Below are 22,721 nucleotides of genomic sequence, written 5' to 3'. Positions count from 1 at the left end.
AAGTTATACATTCTTGATAGTATCTTAGTTTTGGGATCTAACAGTTCTGTTTCCAATTTTGATTTTTCCACCTGGAAGCCAATTTTCTTGTCCAAATTGTAAGCCTCCCTTATTTGATAATAATGAAGCCAATCTCGCACTTTATCTTTAAGTTTCTCAAAACTCTGCAATTTCAGTTTTTCTCCTTCTTGTTCCAAAATCTCCCAATATTTCGGCCATTTGGCCTCCATATTGAGCTTTTTCTGAGCCTTCGCTTCCATCGGTGATAGCCACCTTGGGGTTTTATTTTCAAGTAAGTCTTTATATCTTATCCAGACATTAAACAATGCTTTCCTGACAATATGGTTTTTAAATGCTTTATGTGCTTTAACCTTGTCATACCACAGATATGCATGCCACCCAAAAACGTTATTGAAACCTTCTAAATCCAAAATGTCTGTGTTCTCAAGAAGCAGCCATTCTTTCAGCCAGCAAAATGCTGCTGATTCATAATAAAGTTTAAGGTCTGGCAGGGCAAATCCACCTCTTTCCTTTGCATCGGTTAATATTTTAAATTTTATTCTGGGCTTCTTGCCCTGCCAGACAAATCTAGAAATATCTCTCTGCCACTTCTTGAAGCAGTCCATTTTGTCCAAAATTTGCAATGATTGAAACAAAAACAACATTCTTGGCAATACATTCATCTTTATAGCAGCAATACAGCCTAGCAAGGAAAGCTTCAAATTTGACCATATTTCTAGATCCTTTTTCACTTCTGACCAACATTTTTCCTAATTATCTTTAAATAAATTTAAGTTCTTAGCGGTCATGTTAACCCCCAGGTCATTGGTACTTATTCTTGATGGTTAACCTGTGAAAGGTCAAGTAAGAACATAAAAAAATAGTAGAAAAGCCCTGTTGGGTCAGGTCAAAGGCTCATCTAGTCCAGCATCCTGTTCTCAGAGTGGCCAACCAGTTGCCAATAGGAAGCCAGCAAACAAGACCTGAATACAGTAGTTCTATACATTGTACAGTTGAATACTGAAACAGTGGAGACCATCTGGAATGAATGAGCGATTGCAAAGAGCATGTGAGAGTGCTGGTGCTTGCTGTGTTCCAGCCTAAGAAGGGATTTAAAGTAAATCTTCCTTGATAATATTTTATATGTTTTCCTAATCCTTCCTTCCTTCCTTTCTCTCTCTCTATATACATAGATACATAAACATATATGTTTCTGAACTTCAAAGATATGATAAGCAGATTAAGACAAGGCAGTATGATGATATTGTGTTTGTTTCAAACCTGCAGCTATCTCTTGTGGCATTCCCAAAGCCCCAGTGAATGGTGGGATATTAACTACAGATTATTTGGTAGGCACACGGGTTACTTATTTTTGCAATGATGGGTACAGGCTATCATCCAAGGAACTTACTACAGCAGCATGTCAGCCAGATGGCACGTGGAGCAACCATAATAAAACACCTCGTTGCGTAGGTAAGGGCAATCTAGATGTACTTTTCCAGCTGAATTTCTTTTGCTATTTTTGTTGTCATCAGCTTTCATTTTCAAGTGAACAGTTGCTAGCCCAAAGCTGTCCAATAATTCCACAACCAGTGCATCTACCTTTGGGATTAGAATGCAAACTAGAAGAAGCAAAGAAACTACTTGGTTAATGAAAATAGCAGAGCAACAGAAAGGTTTGGTAAACATTATGGGGTTATTTAGATCATAGTTGCAGGCATAGGTTCATGAAAGAGCATCAAAAGCTGTGAAATTCTCCAAGTGTTGGACATCTCCCTAAAGGCATGTATGGAGTAACACAAGGGAGGAAGGATATGTTGTGTTGAGTTAAAAGAATTGACTCATGGACCTCAGTTTTTTAAATAGCTGTAAGTGAATCACTGGTTATTTGCAAATATATCTTGATCTGCAGAGCTTTGTTGTTATTTTAAATCTTGCATAGCACTTACTCAGGATAAACACACTATAAAAGTAAGATAGTATTGTGATTGTAAAGTTTTGTTACTAAGCTGAGAGTTTGAGTTTCCCCTCTCCCCCATGCAACCAAATGATAATATCAAGGGAAATGACTTTTGTAAACCATAACATGATCCATTTCTGGAGCAGGGGTAGTTTTGCTAGAGGGGGAATGAAAGCAGGAATTCTCATTGTGTCAGCGAAAGTTGAAGATGACTGAGGGGGTTGGGGGAGAATGCCCGTAATCTGGAAGTGCTTTAAAACTGTGATACACTATCCATTAAATAATTTGTTTGAGCAGTAAAATAATACTCACCCTCCAGATCTAAGGAGGAAAAAAAATGAAATACAGGGTATTCATATTCATAAAATGAATATAGCTTGACTCCCCAAATTAGCCTGTAGATTATTGTGCAGCTGTTTAAATTGGCTGGGGCAACCTGGCCAGATGAATGGGACATGATGATGATGATGTAAATGTATATAACTTCATATTCACAAATTTACTCATTGGACTTCAAGACAAATTTTCCTCCCTCCTCTCTCTAGTTGTTACATGCCCAAGCATCAATTCTTTCACCTTGGAACATGGAAGGTGGCGTATAGTGAATGGTTCTCACTATGAGTACAAAACAAAAGTTGTTTTCAGCTGTGATCCAGGATATCATGGATTGGGACCAGAATCCATTGAATGTCTTCCCAATGGAACTTGGAGTTGGAGGAATGAGAGACCGTACTGCCAAAGTGAGTACCGGCCAAAATTGTCCGGCCCAAACCTATTAAATTCTCAGTATTTCTGCAGACAAGTCCATCATGATGGCCTACTCAGAAGATAGGTCTGCATCTGAAACAACTCATATTCATGCTGACTTATACTAATCACATTCAGGGGCAGCTTCATACATTTCAGAAAGCAAGGAATGAAATTAAAGTGAGGGGGGTTTTTTTGGTAACTATTTATAAAACAGCCGTAAAAGTCATTAATTTATTCTATGACATTAGTATTATTTAACAATTTTTTGATAGTATGTTTTGTAATATAATGTTTTGGGTTTGTTATTTTGCAGTCATTTATCACTCTGCATTCACCCTAAGATATAGCATTTTAATCACCTTCACTGAAAAACGAGCACTGAATGTTTACATGTGGATTTTGTGTGTGCAACATATTTCTCCTTCTTTTAACTTTTAAAGTTATTTCCTGCGGCGAGCTTCCTATACCTCCAAATGGGAATAAGATTGGAACTCAGATCACCTATGGCTCAACAGCTATCTTCACTTGTGACTTAGGATTCATGTTGGTGGGCTCAGCTGTAAGGGAATGTCTCTCTTCCGGACTATGGAGTGGAACGGAAACAAGATGCTTAGGTAAGGAATTAGTTTCCCTTTGTGCCAATTGTAAATTTACAGCCCTACTGTGTGGTCATGTGACCACATGTGCTGACTTGAGCATCCATTTCCTGTCAACAAATTTATTTCTGTTGCATTCAAGAGAAACTTTCCTTACTGAAATATCCTTTCCAATTGAGTTTAAGGCAGTGATAGCATTTTGAAGTTGCCATTATAGTTCCATTATCATTTATCATCACAATGGCAGAGTGCAAGGCAATGCAATGAAATGGCACATGGTAATATAACTTTACTTTTAGGATTTCAACCTGCAGGGGTAATGTTCATTCTTCCTTTGCTCAGCCTTCCGCCCCAACCTGTATGTTTTCATTTTTATTTATACTAGTAATTTAGTAATGGTTCTGTGGTTCCACCTTTTTTCCATGGTTAGCCTTCCAAAAACAAAATGCCAGAGCCACTTGAGCTAAAAGTATTTGGCAGAGATTAGCTTTCTACATGTGTGCAGATCTGAAGTGTTGACACAGGAACACTGCTACATCTCCAACTAGGGTCCATCCATATCACTTTTGCATGTGTTTGTTGATAAATATGTTTCATCCCATTACAACAGTAACCTGAAATGTTTAAAGTGGGAACCTCCATCAAAATGTGTATTTAAATACACACACACACACACACACACACACACACACACTAATATGTATTTTGAATGTATTTTCATACATTCCATACATCTCTAAAGATATTTTGTCTCAAAATATATGTTTTAAAAACCAATCTGGCAGTTCCTAACTCCCCAAAATGTAACACAAAATTCAGAGCAGTGCAAAAGCTGGACGTTAACTGCCTTCTGCTTTGCACATTAACCCAGGAGGAATCAGGTCAGCTCATACTGGAACTGGGGAAGGGCATGAGTTTTTTTCAAGCATCCCTACTGCCAGTCTCCAGGTGTTAACAAGTACCTGGAGTCTACGCAAGTACAAACAGTATATGGGGCCTGTGTACACAGAAAAAATCAACTTGTGAAAAATAGCAGGAGTGGGTCAGTAGAGAATGGAGATTGTGTCCAGTCCTCCCACATTCTGAACATTGTTAAAGGGCTATTGTTTTAACAGATGTTCCATGGAGGACAGCTTAACTACTCCTCTTTGTCTTGCCAAGGGAATTCTTTGTCATAGGGAAATAAGCGAGGCTCTGACTGCTTGACAACTAGTTATATTTATTTCCCCTTAGACCTTAAAAGAAATGGTAAAGGAAACCAATTAGAAACTAAGAACTGCAAGAAACCACTACATGAGCAGAATCCAATTCTCCTGAACTTTTACCATAAACAATTACCGGCTTGCTCACTATAAGGTCACAGTTGTTTGATGCCTGTGCAGAACTGAATGTTTCCGCTTCCTGGGGAATCATTAGCCTGAAAGGATAAAAATAAAGGAATACAAACTTGTAAAAAAGCTTGGATTGTTGCTTTCTCATAGCTCTCAAATCAAATTATTTGACATTTAAAAGATACAGAAGCTTGCCAAGGGAGGTGGCATTTCCAATTTATCGTTTAATGTACCATTTTTGTACTTTTCCCCATGGAAAACCTAGAGATTAGAAATAAAACATGGAAATATTAACAGTTAGTAGGCGTTAAATAAATTAAAGAAATGGTGGCTAATATGCAGCCCTCCTGGCTTATAAAATCTAGCAGAGGGGAGTTGATTGGTTGGGTCCAGAGTGTGGTTAACACTTCATTGCATAAAGAGGTGGTCCCTGCTGCCGTGAAAGAGTGAAAGAGTGATGAGTCCTAAAGAACCATCCATGGACCCTTTGGACTGGAATCAATCGGGGAAGATGGTGGAGAGAGTTGAGGTGGGGCAACTGCAAACATTATTGAATGACATGGGTTATTTAGACCCATTCCAATCTGAATCCAGGCCTGGCCATAGGACTGAGTCAGCTTGAGTCACCCTGGTGAATGACCTTTACAGACAGTGAGACAAGGGGAGTATGACCTTTCCACTCCTTCTCAGTCTCTCTGTAGCTTTCAATACCATTGGCCATGGCATTTTCCTGGACCGGCTTTGTGCAGTGGGAATTGGGGGGCACTGTGCTACAATAGTCCTTGTCCTACCTACAGGACCGAGTGCATCGAGTTGCATTGAGAGAGTGCTTCTCAAGCCACGGTTGTGCAGTAGGGTGCCACAGGGCACTATTTTGTTTCCAGTGCTATTTAATATCTACCCAAAGCCACTGAGAGCGGTCATTGGGTGTTTGGGAGCAAGGTGCCTTCAGCATGATGATGATGCTTAACTGTGTTTCTCCATAAAATATCAGTCAGGAGAACTGTTTATTGCAGATCCATTTCAGCATGGACCCATGACAACAGAATGAAGACATGTTCGTATAACAATAAAATTATGCAAAACAGCATATAGTCATTTACCTTAAATGATAACATATTTAGTGTAGCATAGTGAGCGTCTCCACCCCCCATTGTTCTGCCCGGACACTGAGGTCCAGTGCTGAGGGCCTTCTGGCAGTTCCCTCCCTGCGAGAAGCCAAGTTACAGGGAACCAGGCAGAAGGCCTTCTTGGTAGTGGCACCCGCCCTGTGAAACGCCCTCCCACCAGATGTCAAAGAGAAAAACAACCACCAGATTTTTAGAAGACATCTGAAGGTAGCCCTGTTTAGGAAAGCTTTGAATGTTTAATAGATTACTGTATTTTAATATTCTGTTGGAAGCCACCCAGAATGGCTGGGGAAACCCAGCCAGATGGGCGGGGTATAAATAATACATTATTATTATTATTATTATTATTATTATTATTATTATTATTATTACTATTTTTGGCTTTGGTGGCCCAGAGAATGTCATCTGATTTGGGATGCTGCAACAGACTAGCCTAGGTGGTTCTCGTGAATTACTTTATTGAGACAGAAAATTTACCATGCAGTACATTTTGCAGCCAAAGATGAAAGCTTTCACCAACACAGTTAGCATCCAACCCCCATGTCAGTTATTCCCCTTTTGGGGGAATTATGCTGCCCTTGGCTCATCCAGCTGAGCCTGGAATGAGCAAGCTAGACTGACATCTTTGGAAGAACTTAATTGGGGACTTGAGTTGGGATCCAGCAAGCTGTGCTGGATTTCCACCATTTCCTAACTCACTCATCTTGAGGGATCTTTGTTTAGGACTGTCCCTTAAGTGCTGTTAAGCAACCTGACATGTTTATTACCCCAAAAATCAGTTAATAGAAAGGAATCTTGATTATGGATTAAACAGAAGGAATATAGTGGCATATTGGTCCCATTCCAGAATGTTGTGTGTTATCAGAAGTGGCATGTTTGTAACAAAATAGCCAAAAGAAAAAGAAAAAGTTAATTCATATATTTTGTTTTGATAATACTGAATGAAGCAATTTGTTCTTTTCTCTGAAATATTGGGAAGGGGGACTTAGTCAGAAACATAATGTAAGAGCTGGGGGGGGGGAATCATTGTGAAGTAAAGGAGCATGGAAAAAGTTACTGTCCTACAAAGAAATGATCAAGAGTGATTATATTTTAAACTGAACCGTAGTTGAATAACTTTTTTTCTTCTTCCCAAATGGCCAGATAGATTGGTTTCGAACTTTGGAAAAGAGAATGCTTTTGCTCCCTCTCCTTCATCTGGCCCAGAGCACTGAAATTGTTTAAAATGGAAGCACCATAAGACCATTAACAACAAAAAGAGCCGTAAAATGTATAGCGTGCAGCAAGGTTTTTACAGTGGCAGGTGTTCTGGCATTCTTGACAGTGTCAAATAGGCACTCTTGAAATTCTTTTCATCACAGACATTTTAGAAGCAAAAAAGGGAAAGGGAGGGGGGAATCTACTCCAACTCATTGAAACTGAAGGGGAATTAAACAAGCCATGCTGGAATGGCTATGCAGTAAACAGTCACCAATTATTTGTAATAATAGCACTATTGCCATTGTTTGAAGCCCTTGTGCACCTCCTTTTTCATGGCATAACGAGACAGCCATTCTCCAAGATGTGCAGACAAAAAAAGAGTGGTTTCCTTGGTGATGGAAATGACTATAAATGAGAGCCCTCACAATATCCCTTCCCTTTCAGCAATGCATCCCTTCACACTTCCACAGTTCATATATTACTGTCTTCAGATGGAGAATATTTACCTCCATCACCATTCATTTTTATGTGTGATATGCAACTAAGTTTTATTCAATGGGCCTATTGAAATGAATGGACCTAACTTAATCATAGTCATTAATTTAAGTGGGTCTACTCTGGGTAAAATTTAGTTGACTTACCACTGCACATCTGTTTAATTATGAGGAGAATGGCATTTTTCAACTATATACAGTCTACAAGTGTGTGTGTGTGTGTTTTGATGCTTCAGGGCGGATTGAGTCTGTATAATTGGGAACTCTCTGAAATAGCATTAACGAGCTTTGGTTTTGTACAGCAGGTAACACTCCCAAATTTGCACAGAAATAAATTTCTATGGAACCCACTTTTTTCATATAAGAATGTACAGAATGTATTCACTTCACAAAATGACAGGTGATTATTATACAAGGTATGCATTTAAATAAAGCCAACCATCATTTGGCATTGTGTGGTTGATTTATCAATTAACACCTGCACTGTGCTCTGAGGGGGCGGAGCGGGAATTTAATCCTCCCCCAGGTGGTCTTGAACTTCTATTTAGAACTTTGTAAACATTATTTCAGCAAAATAAATATATCCATTATATCTGGACAAATAAGATGGTATCCAACTAAACAGACCCGCTATCATAAAGTCTTTTGCCTGTAGGAAGGATTTTCCCCTCCATCTTCTCTACCCATGCCCTCCTAAATCTGTTCTGGCTTTCCCAGCCCTTTGGAACAGCTTTGGGGAGGGTACACAGGGAGAGGAGAAGAAGGGGACGTTCCATTGGACAAGTGGAAATCCTTGCACTAGCAGACCTATTTAGTTGGATAACATTTACAATTTAGTTATTATTAATTTAATGTATTTACAGCCCACCTTTCTCTCAAATTGGGATTTAAGGTGGCTTACAACATTATGAAATGCAGAGCAGTAAAACTGACTAATTGAAAAGAATAGTTAAAATACACACTTAAAACCAGAACAAAAATGCAGTTTGCCTTGACAGCAGCCCACTGGTCAGCATTATCTGCATCTTAGTTTTCAAATGCCAATCTAAATAAGAAGTTCTTAGCCTGCCAGCAGAAGGATATGGGAGGGGATTCCCCAATTATTTTACAGTTTTATTACACTGCTTAGATTTTTATTATTATTAAGCAGTTTTATATCCCATGTTTCCTGGTGTCTTATTGGGCAACCTGCATGGGAATTACACCATTTAGCCCTAACAATGAAGCCCTAACATTATGAAGCATTTCAGGCTGAGACACAGCGACTGGCCTAAGGTTACCCAAGCTTATTCGTGGCTGAGCAGGGATTTGAAGCTATTTATTTAAATCAAGCACTCTAGCCATTGCACTATGTTGGCTGTGGCTATTTTTATTCAAGACCATGCTTCAAATCTCCCTTCAGTCATTAAAGACACTGGGCCATTCACTACTTCTTGGGCTAACCTACCAACAGGGTTGTGGTAAGTTTTATGTGCAGAAGTGTTATATGTTGTATCCGGTATTGCATGAAGGAAATGCAATGGTGAAATATAAATATTAGAACTAAAATACAAACAATAATGGTGGACGAGAAATAAAAGTGTTGTTCCTGTTTGTAAACCACTATAATTGTATCTTTTTGTAGCTGGACACTGTGGTATTCCAGACCTTATAGTCAATGGCCAAGTAATTGGAGAGAATTATGGCTACAGAGACACTGTCGTATATCAGTGCAGTCCTGGCTTTCGACTCATCGGCTCTTCTGTGCGAATATGCCAGCAGGATCACAACTGGTCTGGTCAGCTTCCATCCTGTGTGCGTAAGTAAGCATGGCAGAGGTTTATAGTGTGCTTGCATAATTAACATCCCCCCACCCCCATCTGATGGGGCTAAAATGAGCAGCTTTCATACTGCCTGTGAGACTATTGAAGCATGAAGTTGTTTCTAATAAAGAATAAATGAATTATATCATTGGAAGGGAAATGGCACGTAGCATCTGGTCCAGAGATATCTCATCATTTTGGGGCTAAGGTCTATCATTGCTCGTGGTCAGCTCTCCAGAGATTTCATGCCAGTAGTGGCTGTGGCTAAAAGTAGGTGAGGCCATCCCACAATCTTGCAGGCTGCACACCCTCCCAGGATACACACTTTCTAACACACACACATACAAAAGGACATTCACACACATCCAGCTGATCCATGCAGATGATCTGAGAATGGTTGTTATCACAACAATTGTCCAGTTTTCAGTCTGATAATCAGGGAACTAGCAGTTTGCATCCCTATCAAACTTATCCATCCACTCCAGTGATGTATTTCTCTTTTTCTTTTTTGCTGCTGCTGCCAAAATGGACAATCTTGTGCAGTGTGTGTGTGTGTGTGTGTGTGTGTGTGTGTGAGAGAGAGAGAGAGAGAGAGAGAGAGAGAGAGAGAGAGAATTTTTACTGGGGTGCAGATCAGGCCCTGGCATGGCAATTAGCCATCCCTGGTCTAGCCCAACCCTATGCTCAATTCAGGATGCAAGTACATAATCTTTGGGAAATGGTTGACCAGTTTAAACAGGCAAAGGAAAGCCCACCACCTCCAGACGCAGTCTGCTTCACAGCTCTTAACAATGAAAATGCCCCTCCTGATTTTTATCTGAAATATATTCCCTGCAATTTCCATCCACGGCTGAACTCCTTCTTCATCTGTAAACTAAATTATAGTGGGGATGAAAACAGCCATTTCCCCATCTCAGTTATTTTAGAAAACTGCATTCTTTTGAAAACATTTCCTTCAATAAATAACTAATCCTGTTATTCCCCCCCACCCCACGAGACTTAGAATAGGCTGAACTATTTCTTTTATATTGGTCAAAAGTTAAGGAACATAATCTACACTTCTGCAGGTTGTGATGGTTATGGTTATTATTACAGTGCCATCAATGTACATGGTGCTTTACAGGATTTCATAAGCAAAGGCAGAGAGGACTCTGGCCCAAAACAGCTTGCAATCTATAGTTGGCAATGGGAAGACAGCAGAAGATGTGGAGGGAGGATAACTGAAGGAAAGAGTGAATGGGAACAAATTCTGTGAAACATTTTTATTTTTATTTTCCAAATCCTCAGCATGGAATGATACTGAAGTGTGTGAAAAACAGTAAATGCCATGTTCTGTCCAGGTTAGGATGTCATGTTAAAGTATTGTTTAGCACTTCTGCCTTCACCACCAGGCAGAAATTATTTCATCGATATTCTAGAATGAGACACAAATATGTTGCTGTGTTTACATCCAGGATAGAACTCACAATAAATAGCCCTAGGTCATGTGCAGCAGCACCAGAGATGGCTTCCTTCAACAACAACAGAAGGACTGCTTGACTGAACAAAGTAGAGTTTTCTGCCATGCAGGTTTTTCAGGAAATGGTTGGAATAAAGGTTAAAATAACGGGGTATGTCACAGGAGAGATAGTAACCACCACTCATTGCCTTATAATCAGTGGCGTAGCGTGGGTTGTCAGCACCCGGGGCAAGGCAAGTAATTTGTGCCCCCTAACCCGTGGATTTGCGGCCCCTAACCCATGGATTTGTGCCCCCTAACCCTAACCCCCAGATGTTGCGCCCGGTGCGGCCGGCCCCCCCTGCACCCCCCACGCTACGCCACTGCTTATAATACATATCTGGAAGCTCTGCAGTATATTGCAGTATGTCAATGAAAACAGAAATAAAACTTCTGATCCCTGTAGCAGTTTCTGATTTTATTTTTTTTACCTATATTTAAGTACCAGGTGCAATTTCATTATAGTTTTTCTTTTCTTTTCATAATAACATTGTGTTCAGATGTATAGCCAGATCCATTAAGCACTACATTGTGAAGTGATAACAGATACTTAAGGTACAGTCCTATACCTTCTTTCCTGGGGTAAAAATCCCATGGATCTCAGCAATGCTGAGTGAGTAGGCACTTACATGATTGCACTGAAAGCCAGCAAAAGCTTTTTTGTAGATCAGAACACTTTGGAACCTCCTGCCTCAACTGGGATACCTTCTCTTACAGAAGGTGGTCATTTGCACTTTCACGAAGATTTCAAAAGTAAGGAGGCTAGAAAATATTCAAAATAATTGTATCTGCTTGGTGGTGTAGCAGTAAAACTGCTAACACATTTGCAAAGCTAAGCAGGGTCCAGTACGGTTTCAAATTGGATGGGGTTTGGACTAGACGCCCATTGAGGTTCTGTCCAACTCTACTATTCTGTAATTGTTTTAAAGTCTTCATTATACGTTACAGTGAAAAGTGATAACGGTATGCTTTCTCTTTCACTCACTTCTGATGTTAGCTGTTAGCTGTGGTCATCCTGGTAGTCCAATTTATGGAAGAACAAGTGGAAATGGTTTCAACTTCAATGATGTTGTGACATTTTCCTGTAACACTGGTTATGTTATGCAAGGACCAACAAAAGCCCAATGTCAGGCAAACAGACAATGGAGTCATCCACCACCCATATGCAAAGGTAAGGCTGAAAAAAAATGTTGTAAAAATGGGAAGGGATGTTTGCTTGTTTTGCACACAAGGATGATGTCCAAGTCTGTGTCTGTATTATGCACCATTTGAGGGGGGGGGGTGATTTGAGATGGGCAGAAAGCCTTTTAGGGTTTAAAATACTTTTCTCAGCTTCAAATATAACATAATTCCCAAAAGATCCTATTTTTGTCCATCAGACAGGCCCTGTAGGTGAGTTTTAAGGCGGCACAGAATGTAAAGCCATTTAAATGGTATTTTCATTCATTTTACTTTATCTCAAAAAAGAAGGGTGATTGTGTTTCACCTTTTCTGCTGGGAGCTATAGCTGAAATGCCAAGCCCTTCAGAAAGTTTATCTTACAGGTGCTTTATTTGTTTGACCTCATCTAACTCATAGGGTTTTGGTTTACCTAGCAATGATTACTTATTTTGGTGCAGTGGACAATAGCATATAATATTATAAACATTTTTGCCCTAAGTGGTCAGAGGTACAACGTGTGTGCTGATTTGACTGCACATGCTTTTGGAATGCTTAGATAGCCTTGAAATTTTTTGCCATATTTTTAAAGTAGGTTTGGACAACCTAGTTGATAATGAGCATCAAATCCATATCCTTTGGAGTTGTTTTTCCCCCAAGGGAAAAAACAAAAGCCATGTTCTCACTTTGAAGACTATGACATTTACATCGATTAATGTTAAAATTAATCAAGACTTGCTGTTGCCTGGTAGAAACTGGTAAACTTTTCAACTAACTGCAAGCTTGCAAGTTGTTTCATATCAAGTTAAACTAATGTATCCCCTCTAGTAAGTTCCTGTCACAGGGACAGGAAAAAACATAGCAGCATTCATAATGAGAAAAAATACTCATAGAACTACACACACACCCCCAAAAGAAAATCATGCTCAAGGCTGTGGTGTAACCCACCATTTTGCTCCATTTCTCCTTTATAGCATTCTAGTTGTTTCTGACACACATCTTTATTTTCCTTGATTTTCATTTCCTCATTTCTCCCCCTTTTCAGTTTATAAATAATATCATATCCCCACCCCATAAGCTGAAGAACTGATAGATAGTTCACTGGACGCAGCTCACTGATTAAGTGCTGTGTTTTAGAGCCAAACAACATCCCACAAAACGTACACATTTTACCATAATTTCCTGAGGTGGAGAAGAAAATCCTGCCACTACTTGAGTTTGTGACGACCTTCAGGACCACCTTGGATATGAAGTGTATATTTGGGTCTACCACCTGTGCTGATTGGTTATTTATTAGGAGTTGAGGTTGTGCAACAACATGAATGTTACAATTATGTTATTGGGAGTGTGTGGATGGAAGCATACCCCCTAGAGCAGTGGTTTTCAACCAGTGTGTCATGGCACCCTGGGGTGCCTTGAATGATGGTCAGGGGTGCCGCGGGCAACACTGGCCTCTGTCCCTCCTTCCTTCCTTCTCTCCTCTGATGCCCTCTCGCGTCTCTGCCTCCCAAGGCTTGCACAGCTGTTTGTTACAGCAGCCCTGGCTTCAAGCTCCGCAGGCGAATGGTGCCTCTGGAGGTGGTCAGTGGGGCTGTTTGACAGGAGCTGAGGCAGAAATGGAGTAAGCAAGCAAGCGGGTGAGGGAGCCCAGCCAGCCCGTCTGCCAGCCCTTGCTGTTGGGAATGGACAGACAAGCCCCTTGCCTCTGTGGGGCAGTGTGAGGAGGCACTTCTCTTTGGGGTGTGGGGTGGCAGCTCAGAGACTAGGGGTGGCAGCAGTGGCTGCCCAGAGGACTCCCAAGGAGAGGGGAGAGGAGAGGATGCTGAGGGAACACTCCACAAGGGAGGGTGTTTGAAAAAGGGTGAGAGGCTGCTAGCTCTACAGGCAAGGGGTGACATAACTGGGTGCCGCAGAAAGCATGTACTTCGTCAAGGGAGCCATAGACTCAAAAAGGTTGAAAACCTCAGTCCTAGAAGTGAGAACGGGTTCTGATATAGAACTGGGCTCCCAAGTAGCTGTGGGACATAAGCCTTATAAGGATCTAGAATTGAAGAGAGTATCTTTCATGTTTATAATACTAATAATAATTTATTTATACCCTGCCCATCTGGCTGAGTTTCCCTAGCCACTCTTAGCAGCTCCCAATCGAGTGCTAAAAACAATACAGCATTAAATATTAAAAACTTCCCTAAACAGAGCTGCCTTCAGATGTCTTTTAAAGATAAGATAGCTGCTTATTTCCTTGACATCTGATGGGATGGCGTTCCACAGGGCGGGCGCCACTACCGAGAAGGCCCTCTGGCTGGTTTATGCTTGGCAGCGATTCTTTGTATGTGGTTATTATTTTTTTAACCATGGATTGAGAGTTGGCAAACTATACAAAAAATAGCTACCATAAAGTGAGGGCAGCATTCTGCCTGTGCCTATGCCTATGCCTATTTTTATTACTGCTTTAAAGAATAGCTTTGTGCAAATTGCTGCTTACACTGTTCTTCGTTTTATTCTCTGCATATTATTTTTCACCTGAAGACCTGTGCGAAACTTGCACATTTTAAAAATGTAAAATTCAGACATAATTAGGTTTTTTTGGGGGGGGTCTTGTTTGTTTGTTTATAATCAAGCAGTATATCCATTTTATGAAGTAAATAAATGAAATGTTTACTGTTTTCTGTTTAGTGGTCAACTGTTCTGATCCGGGAATCCCTGCAAATTCCATACGAGAAAGCAAAATTGAACATGGGAATTTCACCTATGGCACAGTTGTCTTTTATGATTGTAACCCTGGATATTTTTTATTTGGATCTTCAGTCTTAGTCTGCCAGCCAAATGGTCACTGGGATAAACCTTTGCCAGAATGCATTAGTAAGTATCTTAGAATAAATATCATTATTCAATTATTATTAGTAGACTGCATCCTTAGTTACCTTTCTGAAGTTTGTTTGCTTATTATTGTTTTGTTTGCAAATTCACTGTATATACACATTATTTCTGAGCATATCCACAGCCAATTTCCTTTTACAGTGAACATGAAAGGTCATCGGTTTTGAATAAAAGGTGTCTAATTATTGTCTGTGTTCTTGAATTTGTTGCTTGTTTATTTCACATTACTGCATAGTTTTCTTATCCATTCCTTAAATGATTATATTTTCCATTCTCTGTTTATACAGTCCAATACAATCTTTGCTGCTCAAATCTATTTTATTTATTTTATTTGACAAGATTTACCACTTAGTCTATGAAAACCTCCAAGTGGTTTATATAAAACAATATAAAATAGTCATTAAAATATGAATAGAATTAAGCATTAAAACATATCGACGTAAAATTTATCAATATAAAAATAGAAATGGGTTTTAAAACAATTATACATACCAATATTACATTTTAAAATTGCATTATTTGGTAGGCTTTACTGGAGGGAGGAGAAGAGTTTTTAGCCAAAAATAACACAGTGAAGGACCCTACATAATGATGGGTAGGATCAATTCCTTGCAAAAGCAAAATGAATATTATGTGGCACTTGTAAAAGGATTTCCTATTAGCAATTATGATGCAACATTCCACAGTAATTGCAGCATCTTAAAAAGCAGAGATATCACCTTGCGAACAAAGGTCCATATAGTTAAAGCTATGGTATTCCCAGTAGTGATGTATGGAATCACAGAATCACAGAATCACAGAATCACAGAACTGTAGAGTTGGAAGGGACCCTAAGGATCATCTAGTCCAACCCCCTGCAATGCAGGAATATGCAGCTGGTCCATACAGGGATCGAACCTGCAACCTTGGCGTTATCAGCACCATGGTCTAACCAACTGAGCTGGATCATAAAGAAGGCCGAGGAATTGATGCTTTTGAATTATTGAGAGTCCCATGGACTCTTGAGAGTCCTATGGACTTCAAGAAGATCAAACCTATCCATTCTTAAGGAAATCAGCCCTGAGTACTCGCTGGAAGGACAGATCCTGAAGCTGAGGCTCCAATACTTTAGCCACCTCATGAGAAGAGAAGACTCCCTGGGAAAGACACAGATGTTGGGAAAGATTGAGGGCACAAGGAGAAGGGGACAACAGAGGACAAGATGGTTGGACAGTATTCTTGAAGCTACCAGCATGAGTTCGACCAAACTGCGGGAGGCAGTGGTAGACAGGAGTACCTGGCGTGCTCTGGTCCATGGGGTCACGAAGAGTCGGACACGACTAAAAGACTAAACAACAACAACATCAAGTACAAGCCCCATATAGGCAGTTTTGTGGTAATCCAAGCTTGAAGTTACCATTGTCTGAACCACTGTGGTCAAACCATCCCTGCCCTCAAGGAACTAATAACATGATTATACATTATTATTCTCAGTGGCTTTTGATGTCATTGGTCATGGTATTCTCCTGATCCAGCTCTGTGAGATGAGTATTGGTCCCACTCCTACTTACAGAGTCATATGCAGAGAGGAGCACTGGAGAACTGTTTTGGCTTCATAGCCATTATACTGTGCTGTACCACAGGGTATAGTATTGTCTCCAATGCTGTTTACCATCTAAATTTAGCCATTTAAATTCAGAGCAGTTGTTCAGAACTTTGGGGTGAAGTCAGGGCCGTCTCAAGCGTATCCGGTGCCATGATCATGAATCTAATGAAGCAGTCTATGATATATCAAGCCGGAATGAGATGTGAAAGCCCTCTTTTGTTAATAGGTTTTATTGTAACTCAAAAGGTTTTATATTAATAGCCATTTTAATTTTGGGGGATATCTCATTCCTTGGGACCAATAGCCCAATGGTTCCTGCTGCGTTTATAACTGCTACCTATTGAGTCCTCCTCAAGTAATTAGCAAAAACAAACGAACAAAAACCACATGGAAATAAAAGGGTATTGTTATCATCAATTTATTTCAAATATTATGATTTCAATTTATTAGTTACTAGACCTTCTTTCACTTTTTTCTTTAAATGCTATAAATGCTAGGGAGCCCTTGAACATTTTTTTTTCAGATTTAGTGAGAATAGAGATCTAGAAATTTGTGGGGACATCGAAACAGCTCAGTGACTTTTGCTTTTACTATATACTTAATTACAAGCTGTAGCATTCAAATTCTTATAATATAACATATTCATATATAATGTATTCAGAAGAATGTATTTGCCCCAGGGCAAAGTTTTACGTTTTCCTTAAGTGTGTTAGTGGTCTACGTATAATTGCCCCTATCTTTCATTGCCCCCCTTTTTTTTACTTTCTGGGAGCAAAATTTCTCTTGTATATTATTGATAATCTGTGAAAAGCTTGTAGCCTGACACACAAAGCCAAATTCAATTAAATATTGCTTTAAAATTGTGTCTCCTAGCTTATCTTGACAACCTTTTTTTGCTCCTTTTCAGTACTATGGGTGGGTGGGCGGATGGAGGAAGCAATTTCTTTTCCAAGGCATCCATTATCAGTGTGGATAATGTTCTACACAATGGAGTAAGGGATCTGTACTCTTATTTCTTTTGTTCTCGTTGAATAGGTGCCTGTTGGCCTAAACAGTTAAGCATTGTCATTAGTTTTGTAGGGCTCACTCATTACTTACAATATGTATATATAAGCACTTTGCCAAAGGCCCTTGAATGCTAAAGAAAAAGCGGCGCTGCCCAGTTTTACAATGTATTTCTTCCACGCACAGCTAGGTTACTTCCATTCCTGCTCACTTTTGCAAAATATATAATATTCCGTCTCCAGCAGAATTGGATTCAGGTGCATTTAAGAGCCAAGAAAAGAAATAATCAATCAGCATGACATGCAGGAAACTGCTTTCTTACCTTTATATTATGTTCCTTTAAATCTGTTTTAAATTTTCTGCATGGTTGCATCCAGAGGTTGATAGCAGATTGCATGTGAAATTGCAAACAAAACCACACATTGGTGGAATCTAGGATGGAAAATTCTGATTTCCTTTGGGTTTCCTTTTCTAAATTAGAAAAGTGAACTTTGTTTGAAGGAAACATGTTGAAAAGTCCTAGAGCCAATTCTGACCTTATTGTCCATTTTTGTTTTATTCAAATGTACAACTAAAAATGTAATATGCAAATGAGAACGGCATGTGTTTGCAATGATGTATCAAATATTAGCCAGGACTGGATGTGTCTCCCTGTTGAATCTATACTTGGTGGCAAACCCAGGTTTTCTAGAATAACCCAACTGAAGTGACTTTGGTACATTTCTGAAAAGATAGTTCTGAACAGAGGCGCTTGGTGGCTGATCATAATTATTCCCTTGTTTGTTGTTGTTTATTCGTTTAGTCATGTCCGACTCTTTATGACCCCATGGACCAGAGCATGCCAGACACTCCTGTCTTCCACTGCCTCCCCCAGTTTGGTCAAACTCATGTTGGTAGCTTCAGGAACACTGTCCAACCATCTCGTCCTCTGTCGTCCCCTTCTCCTAGCACCCTCAATCTTCCCCAACATCAGGGTTTTTTCCAGGGAGTCTTTTCTTCTCGTGAGGTGGCCAAAGTATTGGAGCCTTAGCTTCAGGATCTGCACTTCCAGTTAGCACTCAGGGCTGATTTCCTTCAGAATGGAAAGGTTTGATCTTCTTGCAGTCCATGGGACTCTCAAGAGTCTCCTCCAGCACCATAATTCAAAAGCATCAATTTTTCGGCGGTCAGCCTTCTTTATGGTCCAGCTCTCACTACCATACATCACTACTGGGAAAACCATAGCTTTAACTATACAGACCTTTGATGGCAAGGTGATGTCTTTGCTTTTTAAGATGCTGTCTAGGTTTGTCATTGCTTTCTCCCAAGAAGCATGCGTCTTTTAATTTTGTGACTGCTGTCACAATCTGCGGTGATCATGGAACCCAAGAAAGTAAAATCTCTCCCTGCCTCCATTTCTTCCCCTTCTATTTGCCAGGAGGTAATGGGACCAGTGGCCATAATCTTAGTGGTTTTTTTATGTTGGGCTTCAGACCATATTTTGTGCTGTCCTCTTTGACCCTCATCAAAAGGTTCTTTAATTCCTCCTCACTTTCTGCCATCAAGGTTGTGTCATCTGCATATCTGAGCATATCTTCTGGCAATCTTCATTCCGTCTTGGGATTCATGCAGTCCAGCCTTTCGCATGATGAAGACTGCATATAAGTTCCATAGAGACTGACAAATGTTCCGCAAACTTTCTGCTCTTTTTTCAAGGAGAATTATTTCTGAGTGCTCCTCTCTGGTCCTGCCGCTGCCATACCTCCATAATGCCCATTTTGGGGGACTAACAGCATGTTTGGCAAAGCTGACTGAGGCCTGGCTGAACTGGGATGTGCAAATTATTACATTGTTGTATCCTCAGCTGAACACATTAGGGACTTGATGCCAGCTGAGCCTGGGTAGGCCAAGAAGCTGGGTAGCTGAGCCAGAGAACCTGAGCTGCTCATCCTTGTGGATCTGGCTGTATGATGGCCCCAAACTTGCAAGATATAGTAATGGTGGTGAAGGCAAATTGAACTGCATAGGTTGGTGATTATAACGTAATTTTTATCTCCAATATTTATGCATCATAGTGATTGACTGTGGGCATCCTGGTATTCCTCCAAATGCGATCCTATCTGGAGAGAAATACACATTTGGATCTACTGTTCGGTACTCTTGTACAGGAAGACGGTCACTAATAGGCCAGCCATCTCGGACATGTCAATTGAATGGACATTGGAGTGGATCTATGCCTCATTGCTCAGGTACCACTTTTGAAGTATGTGAATGTGCTTTTGCAACCCATTCTATGCTTGTATTAGTTTTGGCTGGAACTTGTTTGCCTTTCAGGAAACTGAAAATCAAAGCCAAATGTCAGTCACAAGATATAGCTGCAGCCAAAGCTAAGTTCCCCCATATGAATATAATGAATACTGAGAGGAGAACTGGAAAGTTTCTAATTATCTTTAACGTGAAAAATAAATGGTCAGTGAAATAAGACAGTTGACCAGTTGGTGATGAATAATTATATTCTATTACTGAGAAGGGTGTTGAATTCCATATCAAGTGTTTCTGCATCAATGTCTTGATTTGCTTTTGACTAATATGGTGACAAGTTTAAACCACTTACATAAGGGGATGGTTGCCACTAATACTTAATAGAGCAATGTCGACAATGATATTGGCCATGTTGGCTGAAATGGCTGGGAGTGATAGTCCAAATTATCTGGGGGGCACTGGGTTGGCAAAGACTGCTATAGAGAACTGTGATGGTCTGCAGAGAGGGGCAGTGTGTCTCAATGTGTGGAGCATGACACATATGTAGTGTAGTCAGGAGGGCCCCTGCAATGGCAAAGAACCCAACCCCCCCACCACTGTCAGGAGGAGGAATCTGATGGAGGAATCTGATCCAGGATAGGAAAGACTTGGTGCAGAAAACATCAAAGGCACTCAAGCAACCATCCCACCAGAGACTGAAATGGAAAGGAAGCTCCAAAGGCAGTAATGCTTTCATCCTGTCTTCCTGAGAATCTAACCTTGTAAAGTAGCCTCTAGAACTCAGCATATTTTCACAGACTTATATGTGCTCATTTGGACATGCCATCATATCACAAAAGCAAGATACAATAATTTCTGTTAACATATTTAAAAAATAATAATTTACTTCCAAATGCTGCCTTGATCCTGTAATTCTGATCCACTAATTTTCCAAACTCAAGGAATATTAAATTTAATTGATGTTCTGCATGATCAAAATTTCTGAAATTCAAACTCATAATTAAATTTTGATGGGAGTGTTTTGCACATTAAATTCAAATTTCTGTTTTATGATCAAAATAATAGGATATCTGCCCCTGAAAAGCAAGAGTCCTATGTTGTCCTTTTAAAATATTCCCTTTATGCGCTTTGATCTACAGCATAGCTGTGAAAAGACATAAATCTGTTCATTAAAAATTACTAGCAGGAAGACGTTTTGCAATGTAAAATGACTGATTATCACTTCAGAGATTCCATGGCAGGCAATAACCCTTCTGACCACTACGCGGAGGTCTCCTTTGGATCTGTAACTGAGCCAGTTTTCCTTCTGCTATAGCTTCACTGTGGACAGCATTACTATATAGGTAGAAAATCCTGCCTTCTCCTATTCACATTCTGAGCAGTTGCTCAGTTGTTTGGGAAGATCAGTAATAGTAGTAATTGTAAAGAGGTGGTATACAATGTAGAGCTCACCCTGACCCAGTGCAGACAGGAAACTGTTGACATGGTGAAAAGATCAGCATTGAACCATTTGTTCCTTTGATGACCAGCAACCTGCCTCTCTTGATGGTCATTTGGGGACTAGCTTGGCTGTGGAGCCTGGACTTCAGCTCTGAAGTGCACCCTTTGCTGCACCACTGGAAATGTTGGCAAATGTGTGAATATTTGCTGACAATATTTTTTTTTCTTGGTTTGTATGAGTGTTTGCAAGATCTTCATGCTCAGAATCTCACTGGAGCTTAGAAAGCCATTTCTCCACTTTTCTGTATTATATTTTTAATGGATCACCTGACTGAAGCATCCTGATAACTTTTGCTTTACTCTTTCTTTTAAGACTATTGCATAGCATACTTTACTTGATTGATGCATGTTAATGTATTGCAAATTGATGAACAGTGACTGTCCTGCAAATTATTGGCCATGAATCACTTGAAATTTCTATCAAACTCGATTATGTGCTGTCAAGAATCCCTGAATAAAATCACAACACATTAAATGGGTACAGGTTCTGCATACTGTTTCAGTATACAGATGACTCTCAACCGATGTACATTTAACGTGCATGATTTCAACTTTATGCACTTGGCGGCCAGCCATTGAAATAGCACAAATTAAATGCACAGAAAGTGGAGAGCTTAAAAGCTCTTTCCCGGTGCAAAAAAAGAGAAAATTTTTAAGCTGTCTGGCTTGCTTAGGGTTGGGGTAAGTCCCATTCAGCACACTGGCTTTGGAAGGTAATATTGCTCGTGTGGGAACAGTTCTGGTAATAGTTTTGACTATACATGATTATGGCTTTACACACCATTCCTGGAATGTAGCTCCCATGTAAGATGTAAGTGAACTGTATTTTGATATTTGCATTGATTATAAATTGTCTTCTATTGTTATGCCACTTGGATACTTATGTACTTAGATTTTTCCCCATCCGTTTCAGTTACCATATCAGCTATGAAAACAGAAGCAGCAGTGTAATACATCACCTTTTTTGTGTATTCCCTCTGAAATAATCTTTGTACCGCAAATTCTAGGTGACAATGCGGGATCCTGTGGGGATCCTGGGATCCCGGGTCACGGTTCTAGAGAACAAAGCAACTTTAGAATTAAAAGTGTTGTGCAATTCTCTTGTGAGCTCGGATACACCCTTCATGGATCGGTGGAAAGAACGTGTCTGGCGAATGGAAGTTGGACAGGAAAGCAGCCGGAATGTAAAGGTAAATCTCTTTGATGATTGGAATATAATACAACCCAGTATTAGTAAAAATATGTGCTCAGCACAACAGTGCTTGAAAGTCAAAGAGCTTAAGTGATCACTTTGTTTTAAATAAGCCCAGATACTTTGAATTAATTTGTGGAGTGCTCATCTGATGTCTTCATTACATAACTTTAGGTGCCAGATGAAAAACATTCCACTTCTTCCAAGCCTTTCATTAATTAAATAAGTCATGACCTTATAAACCATTGAGGGGCGTAGTAATGATTTTTGTAACTATGTTATGTATTTTTGTATGTTTTTCTATTGTAAACCTCCCTGTGGTCCTTGAATGAAGGGTGGTATAGAAATTTGTAATATCAATAGTCACGCATTATCACTCAGGGTATTATCCCTGCCTCG

General features: G+C 39.9%; 1 protein-coding gene across 5 annotated transcripts in view; it reads left to right on the top strand.

The window, feature by feature from the left end:
• CSMD3 (CUB and Sushi multiple domains 3) overlaps window positions 1-22,721 on the top strand; it is a 584,373-nt gene that overhangs the window by 507,181 nt on the left and 54,471 nt on the right. For 4 of the 5 annotated variants that reach the window (XM_083621789.1, XM_083621788.1, XM_083621791.1 and 1 more), the window contains 8 exons: window positions 1,288-1,473; window positions 2,506-2,700; window positions 3,151-3,324; window positions 9,086-9,259; window positions 11,759-11,932; window positions 14,596-14,781; window positions 19,444-19,617; window positions 22,138-22,320. In XM_083621789.1, coding sequence (XP_083477915.1) covers window positions 1,288-1,473; window positions 2,506-2,700; window positions 3,151-3,324; window positions 9,086-9,259; window positions 11,759-11,932; window positions 14,596-14,781; window positions 19,444-19,617; window positions 22,138-22,320 — 1,446 coding nt within the window. Of the gene's footprint in view, window positions 1-1,287; window positions 1,474-2,505; window positions 2,701-3,150; window positions 3,325-9,085; window positions 9,260-11,758; window positions 11,933-14,595; window positions 14,782-19,443; window positions 19,632-22,137; window positions 22,321-22,721 lie in introns of all 5 variants that reach the window. The other variant, XM_083621792.1, reaches the window with a different exon arrangement.

This window comes from Podarcis filfolensis (genome assembly GCF_964270895.1).
Source record: "Podarcis filfolensis genome assembly, chromosome: 7".
NCBI lineage: Eukaryota > Metazoa > Chordata > Lepidosauria > Squamata > Lacertidae > Podarcis > Podarcis filfolensis.
The sequence above is the reverse complement of the archived record's forward strand: the minus strand, read 5'-3'. Positions and strand labels throughout refer to the sequence as shown.